The following is a 12,046-nucleotide window of genomic DNA, read 5'->3' as shown; positions in this document are numbered from 1 at the left end:
CGGAAGGTTGTAAATATTTTTTTAAAATCAAAATTTATGTTTTCTTTTTTGATTTAGTGCGTGCTTAAAAATTTTTAATAATTATTTTAAAGAATTGTAATTTATTTAGTTTTCTTTTAATTATTAATTAGAAAGGAAAATAGAATTCCGTTTTTACAATTTAAGGCTTAAAATATGTTTCGCATGGATTGCATCAGATAAATTAAAATGAGTATCCGATATCTTATGTTTTTTGGATTTCGTAAAATAGTAAAATATTAAATTCTCTTAAAATCTTAGTGCCACAAAATACTATAATTTTCAGCCATATATAATTTATTTGTAGATTAAAAAGTACAAAATATTACAGTAATGTAAAATTAAATGTTATACAACGTTACAAAACGTGCGTTGCTTGCTACTTAAGTTTTAAAAGATATTGACCGACCATCCTACGCTTTACAAAATTTAATTTTTAAATATTATATATTATAATAAAGGTTTAATATTTCGTTCATTTGTTAAAGAAGCTTTGGTTTTTTGTTTATTAAACTTAATTCTATATCTAAGATGAAAAGCATTTTCTCACTATAACGAAACATATGCCTTCCCGGAACCTTAATCATTTAAATTCTATTTTGTGATTCATTAAATTTAGAAACTTTCTACGCAATTCTACTTAAAAAAAAATACTTTGTGCTAATACCAGATTTTTCAACGAGCTTCTTTTAATAATTTTCAAAAATACAAAATACAAATGTATAATTTACAAAACAATTTTACAATTTTACAAAATGTCTTATTTTATAATTAAATTTTAAAAATAAATTCAATTATATATTAAAATTACACATAACTTGTATGCTTGAAAAATGACACTAAAATTAATTTAAAAGTTAAAAAAAAAAGAAGCATTTACCGAAACTAAATCATTATAATAAAAGTAATTCAGTTTTGTTTTAAAATGTGTTTTTTTTTTTTTTTTTGTATGTTTTGTACTTTCTGGAAGGAAATTATTAATTTCACCCCAAAAATCAAAGTAGAATGTCTTATTCTTTTGGAGTTTTTTTTATTGCCTTTTTGCAGTCGAATCTTTGCCTAGCTCTCTGTCTAATATCTGCCTAATTACTAATAAAATAAATGATATCATTCGTATTTCTTGATCGTTTTTCACTTTATGTCATTTCTTTTACGATATAGTTTCCTTTCTGGTTCAGATATGGGAATGAAAAGTTTCATGAATCGACTTTATTGAATTTTTCAGGCATCAAGCCATTGTACATAATTTTTAACCCCCAAACCAAACAGAGGGGTGTTATAAGTTTGACCGCTATGTGTGTGTGTCTGTCTGTCTGTCTGGGGCATCGTACTGCCTAAACGGATGAACCGATTTTAATTTTTTTGGTGTCGTTTCAAAGATAATTTAACGGAGAATGTTCTTAGCTATGTTTCAAATCATATTTTAAGGTTCCGTACCCGAAAAATTTGTCGGATTTTTTAAAATTTTGTAAATTTTACTTGTAATGAACGTGTTTTGGTTGCATTCTATACAATTTTGAGAGACTGCGAGACTAAATATGTGTTACACTAGACAAAAGTGATAAAAGTAAAATGGCATTAAAATATGAGTAAAAATAAATTTTACTAACAATTTACAAACAATAATTTAATTTATCAGAAACTTATTGGTCTGATCTTTTAAGGTCATATCTTCCATGGTTTGTTTTCACATATATTCTACGGTAAAATCATCCAAATAATAACACATAATATCTCAGATATGTGGTGTGTGTACAAAATATTTACATATGGAATATTCAGATGTCAACAACTTTGTAAATTATTATGCCGTAAAGAAATTCTTAAAATTTGTAATTAGATTGTCAAACATATAACATTGTATACAAACACACACACACACAGCTAGACAATTTAAATATTGCATATAATCGGGGAACTTCATCATATGTTTTATTTTGTATGTTGCTAAGTGTACCCAATAAAATTGCCAAATATTTGTGGTACCCGCTCAATCCAGAGGCTATCAAATAATTAACAGAAAAAACTATAAAACGTACAATTGTTTGGTGTTCTTAGTGAAAAACATGCAGTTAAATTTTCTATGTAAATGAGAGGGTTATGTCATCGAGATAATTCACATAGTTTCATCCTAAGCCGCTAAAAATACTATGATTCTCTTACAGGCTCTCAATCGTTAATTTCTTTCACGCTTGCTTAATATTATTTATAATTTGGCTTCATAGCATTGGAAAAAAACTTCAAATCACTGAAAACTGGGAGGCTTCATACAATGGGCCCTCATTTAAGGTTAAAAGGATATTTTTCGGATTTTTAAATTATTTTTAGAAATAGAAGGCCCTAAAAAATCTTTGCAGCTTGTCTCTTTTACACTTATACATTTTTACATGACGGTAAAAACTGGTATGACATAGAGACAGTTTCACATGCAGTGGAACATCGATTAGTCGAACTTCTAGGGAAATGCAATTAATTTTCGATTAAAATTATCAACTTAACAAGAAGTTCGAGATACAGAGGATTCAATTGATAATATTTCGACTTAGAAAGTTGCAATTATATTTTGCTAACTACGACTTACGTAGTCTGCTTTTTCAAATTCAAGTTACATAGTACATATATGTATCAATATCTCGTAGGGAAATAACAATTTGTTCGAGTTACAAAGTCTAAATAAATTGCGATACCTCGTATTTAGAGATTCAACGGCATTATTTTCCAACTTACTGAGGATAAAAACTTAACGAGATTCGAGCTATCACGGTTCCACTGTAGTATTATCGCCAACCAGAATGGGTCTGACGCATTGACTTGTCCATACTGCATTGACTCGTCGGTCATAACTTATGCTAGTGTTACCATTCCCTCAATACAGGATACAATATGGCATTCACACCGATACTGACTGTATGCAATAAAATCAGGTTTCTATCCTCAATATTACTAAGCTTTACAAATATTTTACGTACTTATATGCAGATATAAAAATGATAGTTTAAAATATGAGACCAGAATCCATAAAATGATATAGTTTCCAGTTTAAATTTTTGTACAAATTTTTCTCAGCGGACGATGTTATCAGAGTGTACCACAACATTTTAAATGAAGGCAAATTATGTCATAATTGTTTAAGATTTTATTGTTGTTGAACAAAGACATCAAAGCATGGGGTGGATCTATACTGTTCTCTTGTTGATTATGGCTCAGTTAACACTTTTCGGTTTAATTTCTTGTCGTTTTATTGGAACTCACATACGTACAGAAAAAATATTGTTGAATATTTAAATTGTATATTTGTAGTCATGTAGAAAAAAGAAGGAATTCCTTACAAACACTACAAGTGTCGCATAGCATTCAAGATTAAATCAAATGGTTGTGTCATGCATGCCTCTATGAGCCCCATATGTCATATACATTCTATGCTATACCATATATATCATAATCATACAAAGTGACATGACTCTCTGACTATACATAATAATATACATATTTTGTATTGGTAGTCGGTTATAAACTCTTACTTTACGATTTTGTAATAACATATAAGATTTTCACAATCAAAACTTCTGTTTTGCTTACGTCATTCACTTCATATATTATGACGTGTGTATTTTTATAAGCAAATAGTAAATGATAAAATGAACGTGCATATTACGGTTTTAAAGATAGTTGAATATTTCTATATAGCAACGTAAAAATAAAACAAAACCAGCTGCATAAATGAGATAATTAAGATAAGGAAAATAAAAGATGACAGAACTTTGTTGACTCACCTTAATTGATACTGTATTCTATTTATAAAACTTCCCTACAACTTATTGCTACCTACAATTTAAAGTAGCACGAACGCCAAGGCAAGTTTAGACTTGTGGTTAAAATTATTTGTACCTTATTTTCTGCTTTGATGGTGAACTTTGTTATAACTTTATGAATGTAGACGAAAAATATGAACTCCTTCCCCCTTCCCAAATTGTCAGAATGAACTTAGACTTATTCCAACTTCATACTAAAAAAAAAACAAGCCTTTTATCCAAAATTACCCTGTCGCTCGTACATCCTTAATCTGCTTAGAAAGTATGGCCTTATTTTTTCTTCGTTTATAAGGTTAAATAATTTTTCTGTTGTAAAGATTTCGTTTTGTAAAACGCTCATATCATTTTATAGTCTTCAAGAATTTTTGAAACTCAATCCGCGTTAAAGAATGTCTCATTGTTTTATCCTACAGAGATTCTTTTCCAGTTTTTTTATAAGGAAAATTTGAATGTTTTTTCTAATGAAATAATAAAAACCTTCACTTCTTTTTTAAAATTATTTTTCGTGATGAAATACTTCGTTAGTTATGTTAGCAACTCTGAGCTTTTTTGTGCTCATAAGTCTAAAAATACTTTCCACACATAGACTTTAGAAAAATTTATCCAATCATAAATAAATTGAATTATTTTATAAAAACTCAACTACAATGAAATTCAACATTCATAGTATAACAACAGCTATGACATTTCTAATTTTTGTATATGCTGATATCAAATTGTTTTCATCTTCTGTTCTTGACTGGTTGTCGACGTTTTAAAATAAGATTTATATTTTTTCTTTAAAGGTTTGCAATGATGCGTGATTATTTTCTATATACAAAATATTTAAACTATATTATTTTTTGTACAGATTCTTTTCTTTTTTCAATAGATCAAGAATCTAGAAGTCGCACGACGCGATCAATCTACGCGACAATACCCCCATCTCGAAGTCGTTAGCATTATAAGTTTAGTCATAAATTCATAAAGCATAAAATTTCAATAAAAGCCAATTAGCAACTGCTATTAATTAAGGAGATGTGCAAGAATTTAAAAATTCTAGCGATTTCAATAAAACTTTATAAGTAAATTTTTTGATTAATAAAGTTTCCAAAAACCAGAAAAAATTCCTAGGCCATCGGGCTTTTTATTTTTATTTTATCGCGCAAAGTTGGCTGAAAAAATGATGAATCATATATAGCTTATCCTTTTCAATTGGGTATTTATATATCAAAATATCTAGAGAGTGTGATAAAAAACTATCTAAAATAAATAGACAATCTTCATTCACCTTTAACCAAGAACGGCGTTTAGACTGTATTTATGTATGTTGGGCCTAATTATAGACCATTCAACACTCACAAAATAACAAAATCTTGCTGTTGTTTTTTTATAACAAAAAAACTAATAAATTTTATAAACCAATAAACAAAATTATAAATATACCTACACACTAATTTTATTAAACAGAGAGAACTTGAATGAACCATGAAAATAAATATTTAAAAATATTAAAAATAATAACGACACTAAAAACTGATTATTAATTCATGAATTTATAAAAAAAAATATAAATATAAATACATATATATAAAATTAAAATTATAATTCAATTTTATGTATCATAATAAAAACCTAATATTTAACATTTATTTAAATATTTAGTTAATAAAATAAATGTTGTTTTGTTACCGACAATCAAATAATATTCTAATAATAAAAAAAAAAACATATATTCAACACCATATAATATTTTTGTCCGGTTTAGTTGATTCAATAATCATTTTTGTCTCACTATGAGTCTCAAAACAAAATCTAGAAGTTGTTTTGTCCAAGATGAAGGTAGAATACAGGGGGAATTTTTGTCAACAACTAGGAAAAATTAAAAATGTTAACACGAAATAATATTTCTGTTTTTTTACACGTCTAGCTTTTTCGTACATGTTCAAAAATTCAAAAACAGTTTTCTTTTTCGATGAAAAATAAACCAATTCAAACGTAAATACTGAAAATCTAGTATTTATAACTTTTTTAATTCTCAAAAAAAGAGGCGGCGAAGCTTCACAGTTTTCAAGCAAGTTAACGAATTCAGTATAGGTTAAGATTGTAAGCCAAAAAATTATGATAGGTTATCTAAGACAAATACATTGATCGACAAAATTTAATTTTTAGGTCACAATTGTGATACTTTTGGGTTGCTGAATTCGAATTCGACTTCAGAATTTTTCTTATACATAAGGTTTTTTTTTTTTTCATTTAAAAAAGGGAAAAATCCGTTTTTCGGTTATAATTGAAATTTTGTAACATCATTAAGTAATTTTTTTAATCATGTGGAAATTTTTCTTTTCCTTCCCTCTTCCTTCAAAATACTATTTGAATTTTACCGATAATTAATTCTACTTACATGTTTATATATTAACTATTCATTAAATTTCCTGGAAAAAAATTTTGGAAAAATTAAAAAAAAAAGCTTTTGAAGGGGAATGAATGGCATTTTCTGAATGGGCTTTTTTGTGAGAAAAAATTATCACTGGTGAAACATGACTTCGAACTTACAGGAAAACAAGTTTTCCCATATTAAGGGGAGAATTTCTCAAAAACGTGAAGTTTAAAAGCAATTTTGCGCTCAGATTTGTATACGTCAAAAAGTTTTCTGTCTGTCTGTCTGTGGCAACGTAGCACCTAAGCGAATAAACCGATTTTGATTTTCTTTGTTTTATTTGAAAGGTAATTTAATGGAGAAGAGTTCTTTACTATATACCAAGTGAGAGTTTTGGAAAAGGCTTTAAGGAAAAAGGTAATTTAATGAAGACCGGTCTTAGATATGTTTCAAGTGCGACTTTTGGTTTTCGTATCCGAAAAATTTGTCGGGGTTTTCTTTTAATTTTGTAATTTTCTCTTGTTAGAATTTTAACAATCCAGTATCCTCATTTCTACCTATAGAGGACTTTCAAAACTTTCAAACAAATGACATTTCTCGAGAAAAACTACGAACGTATTTTTTGTTTAATAAATGTGACGAGTGTAGTGATAGTAGCCGTACAACCTTAAATTCATTTAAAGATCAAAAATCAAAATAAAGTTTTAAAATTATTATTTAGATAGCATAAGAGCATTTTTATGTGTTAAGTTGTCAATATTATTAACAAATGTGAATCGTATGAACCATGCATGCATACCACATAAAATTATCATCTCAGAATCCCAGCGCAGTCCATATATGGACTAAATAAAATCAGTGTTATAAACATATTTATATTATATATGTATTATAAAAGTTAACATTATTATTGTCTTATATCACAAAAATAGTGTTACGACTTTTTGACTCTCTTCTAAGAGAGGTTTTTAGTAGTGTAGTTGTGTGATTGTGTCGGTATCACTACAAGAAATATGAACTATTAAAAATATTATTTATGTATTATATATGCACCGCACTGGAACGAGATGTCGTATTTTCTAAATAAAAGTGACTGTTTTATGCTTGGGCGCCCCTTTTTTTTCAACTCATACATATTATTTTATTTCATATTTTTTTATTGTATATTTTGTGTGCGTTGTTTGAGTCTCTGACCATTTAAATATTATGAGGAATACTATAAAAAAAAACTTTTTTTTTATAATAAAATTGTTAAGGAGTAGAAGACAAGCGTTACACACACTTTTTAGTTTTTTTTATCTCGGTTCTTAAAAATTATGATAAATTAAAAAGAAACAGAAAATAATTTAGTCAATTTTTATACCATGTATATATGAAATATACATAGTATTATAAGTTTAGTCCCAAGTTTGTAACGCCTAAAAATATTGATGCTACAAAAAAAAAATTGGTATATTGGTCCGTCCGTCCGGCTGTCCGGCCGTCCGTCCGTCCGTCCGTCTGTGGTCACGATTACTCAAAAACGAAAAGAGATATCAAGCTGAAATTTTTACAGCGTGCTTAGGACGTAAAAAGTGAGGTCAAGTTCGTAAATGAGCAACATGGGTCAATTGGGTCATGGGTCCGTAGTACCCATCTTGTAAACCGTTAGAGATAGAATAAAAGTTTAAATGTAAAAAATGTTCCTTACAAAAAAATAAACAACTTTTGTTTGAAACATTTTTTTGTAAACATCACTGTTTACCCACGAGGGCGTTAATTAGGTACAAATTTTATAGTATGTATTAATATAGGAATATCAAAGTGAATATCTTTTGTTATTTACATGACGTCAAAAAAAACAAACGATTGCGCATCAACACTTGCGCATTATATGAGAATATCAGTTAAATATGTCAGATATGTATGTATGTGAAATGTGACAGTTATCAACACTGCCTATACATGGTATTTCAACAATTAACTCAGTCAATTGTTTGTTTTCACTTGTTTTATAATGCAAATAATATTTTAAAACATTTCTACAAAATTGGAGGTGAACTTATCCGTTATTTTAACACTAAAAATACAAAAGTATCATTCTTATACACTAAACGCATTGACTTTTTAGTTTTATATAGACTTAAGCATCGCATATCTTTACGTACAGTGAAAAACGTGCCAACATCTGAGGTAATTGCTTAGGTCAGCTAGGGATATTTATTTAAAAAAATACATTTATTAAAAGAATATGGAGACATTTATCAAAAAAATATACATTGAATGTCAAGTTTTCATATCACAAAATGTTTTACATAAAACATCGTGATTTCACTGAAGTTTTTCACTTTTTGAGTTAAAAAAAATACTTATCACGTCTCACTTTACATTTTTTCCTACGAATCTACAATGGTTGGACCTAAAAAAAAAATGCTTTCATAATGAATGTATAGAATTTATGATTAATTTGTAGCCAGCAAAGCATACCTCGTATAAAATAATCTAGACAATTTATAAGCGGTGTCTATGTAAAAAAAAAAATTATAGTCCACTCTTACCTCAATATTTAAATGACTCTCTGTACAGTGTTTACATTGTTACAGGTTTGGAGATTTTTTTGAAACTTACAAAAGCACTAATAATACATTATATTTATAGCTAATAAATTATATATTAACTATATATGATTGTACTCAATTTTCTCACTACATATTAGGGATCTGATCCCATTGTCAGGTTATTTATTTAAAATATGTTATCTCCATATTCTAGTTCACATAATAGTTGATTTAAAATATTTGCTCGATTTTAATTCAACAAATATTATGGATACTTATTCGAAACAAAATGTCGCTGAAAAGTTTTTCACAGTAAACAACACCTTTACTGTTATTTTAAACATTTTATTCAATAAATCCCTCAGAGATTCATGCCAAAAGATAGAAATTCGTTTTTTTCCTTTAGTTATACCTAATCGTACGATTTATCGGTAATAGTATAACTAGCAAAAACACTTACAATAATCCGCGGAACAGCACCCTTTTTGCTAAATGATTAATACATTCATTTAATACATTCTTGAAGCTTCGTTAGTTGCTTTCTTTTACCGAGTTTATCGAACTTTTCCTCTACGACTTTTTTCGAAAGTGGTTTATTACGAAAAAAGAAGTATATATGTTACGTGAATGAATGCATTACAATTGTTCACGACCTTTTAGGAAAATACCGTTTATTCACAATATGTCCAAATACCTTTACGTTTCGATTCCATATGGTTGTATAATAAATACCATTTACTACGATTTTCTAAATATAAACATATAAAATATATAATTTTCCTCACTACTCAATTAGGATTCTATATTATCAAATTTTAATTTTTTTAATTTAACGTATTAATTTCACACATAAGAAGTAAAAACAAGGGTTCGTGGTGCGAACAATTTAATAATGCCTCTAACAAACTTTTTTAATGATAGTATCTGGAACATTTGGGCAACAAAATACTCGAACCCTGAACAATTCAGTGAAATTAGCAAAATTATTTAATATTTTTGCATTTTATGCGTAAAATATGTTTGGAAATTGAATCGTCACATCCTCGAAAATGTTTGATGATTCGCTAACTACAAAGTGAATTTGTATGAAACAAACCAAATAAGGATATTACAAAAACATGTTTGGAATTGATCCAACGGCTTGGGCATTACGGTTTTTAAAAAAAAATTTCTGAGACCGGTTGGCTCTTTAAACATATATATTATATGTTCCTATACTTACATAGCAAAATTTTGGAAACAAAAAGAACATTATTTGAAAAATTTCATTACTTAATAAGTAAATAAAATTTTAATTTGTGAATTTTCTTTTTACCTCTGCTTTTTAATGTCAAAATTTATTGTATAGTGGTGCCCAGATTGAATAGACTCGTTTCTAGACTAAACTTAAAATATATTTATTATTTTTCTAAGTATTTAATTTTGTATTTTATTATCAAAAATCTATAGATATTTTGTAGTGTGAAATACTAAAATTTTGAAATATATATTTTTATTAAGCTACGGCGACGTTTATAAAAATTATATTATTGTCGATTTCATAAACAGTAATTTTTTTTCCTTCAATATTTTATATATTTTTTTACATGATTTATAAACCTTAAAAATTTTATTACCCAGTTTCAACAGAAAATTATTTTATTTCTTCATAAATATAATAAATGTCATTTTTGTATTATTGCTTCAGGTTTGGTTCCAAAACAAAAGGTCAAAAGAACGGAGGTTGAAACAATTAACATCAATGGGTCGAGGTCCGTTCTTCGGAAGCTCTAGAAAGATGCGAGGTTTTCCAATGAATCTATCACCAGGTGCTTTAGAAGATGGTCCACCAGGTTTCCCATATTTTGCGACGGCTGATGGTAAATTTGAATTTGGTTATGGTGGACCACCATTTCATCCACACGATGGACCATTCTTTCCTGGACATCATCCTGGAGGACCTGGACCAGGACAACCGATGCCATTCAACCAACCTGGTTAGTATTTCTTTCATTATTTATAGAGACTGAATTGGATACTGAATTACATGGGCAATACATATTAACTTTTTGATAGAAATTTTTCTCGCCATGAATCGAAATAGCGCTTGGAGGTACATACAAGTACAAAATTTTATCCCGCAATTGTTTAAAAATAAGCTATTCGATCAGTTTGAAAGTTTGTCTAATAATGAGGCTGCATTGGAGAAATTGATCCCATTAGTTTAAATAACAAAATATGAAATTTCGGAGACTTAATCAGAAAGTTATCAGTCTGATCTCAAAAGGTTACACTCACTACGGCTTGTTATACTTCAGAGTCCAACATCTTTGTCTCCATGTAGTAAAACTAAATAAGATTGCTAATGAATTTTTATATTAATGTTTCAGTATTTCTTTCTTTTCTAGGTGGACCCATGGATCATCCCGGAGGTCCAATGTCAATGGGTGACTTTGGTGGTATACCCGGTGAACCACCATTCATTGGTGGCCCTGGTCCACATCCTGGCGGTGGTCCTCCTGATCAACTTGGTATAGGTCCTGGTGCGGGCCCACGTGGTGGTCCTGGTAGCCCTGAATTTTTAAATAGTGCCGGTGGATTTAATGAACCTTCACAGATGCAAAATGAAGGTTTGGTTTGGTAGCTGGAAAGGAATTTAAAGAAGTTTGAGGAGACATGAAAATTGGAAAACTTCCTTATGGAAGAATTCTGGAAAAAAGTTATTGAGGAACTTCATAAGTGAATAAATGCCTGTGTAAATAAAAAAATAAAAATGGTGAACTAAAAAAAAAATATTGTGATGTTGGATTTTTGTAAAAATATAAAAACTTTATTTTTCATTATTTTCTTAAAAGAAAAAAAAATCATCGTTTCATCTGCATATTTGAACTGAAAATATTTAAATAATTGCACGGATTTAAAACAAAATGGTTGTGAATTTTAAAAAACAAGTACTTTTTAAGTTTTGTTTCTTATTAATTTTTTTTTTTTTTTTGGAAATATACAAGAGTTTCCTACATCTGAAAAGCCGAATTACTACTTAAATATAAGAAATGAACTTTTATCTTGAACAATTTTTATAATTTTTTTCTTAACTTGAAGAAAAAAAGATTGTGTTTGTTAAAAAAATTTGGCTTGTGTTTTGTAAATATACAAAATTTTATTTGATTTTTTGTTTTTAAATGTTACTTTTGGGGGAATTTTGGTTAAGTTTAATTCTTATCCAAGATAAAATAATTTTATTATATTATTTTTTTTATATATTTTAAATTATTGTAAATATTTAATAATTTAAAAAAAAAATTTAAATAAATCACAAAACAGTACCTAATTATATAAAA

General features: G+C 28.0%; 1 protein-coding gene across 2 annotated transcripts in view; it reads left to right on the top strand.

Moving 5' to 3' along the window:
* The window catches only part of LOC123300069 (LIM/homeobox protein Lhx5), a 95,880-nt gene extending 84,375 nt beyond the window's left edge, over window positions 1-11,505 (top strand). The window contains exons 5-6 of one of the 2 annotated variants that reach the window (XM_044882542.1): window positions 10,414-10,702; window positions 11,114-11,505. In XM_044882542.1, the coding sequence (XP_044738477.1) occupies window positions 10,414-10,702; window positions 11,114-11,349 (525 nt within the window). In that variant the 3' untranslated portion in view covers window positions 11,350-11,505. Of the gene's footprint in view, window positions 1-10,413; window positions 10,703-11,095 lie in introns of both variants that reach the window. The other variant, XM_044882541.1, reaches the window with a different exon arrangement.
* Window positions 11,506-12,046: the final 541 nt, after the last annotated feature.

The sequence above is a fragment of the Chrysoperla carnea genome, chromosome 5 (assembly GCF_905475395.1).
Source record: "Chrysoperla carnea chromosome 5, inChrCarn1.1, whole genome shotgun sequence".
Lineage (NCBI taxonomy): Eukaryota > Metazoa > Arthropoda > Insecta > Neuroptera > Chrysopidae > Chrysoperla > Chrysoperla carnea.
The sequence above is the reverse complement of the archived record's forward strand: the minus strand, read 5'-3'. Positions and strand labels throughout refer to the sequence as shown.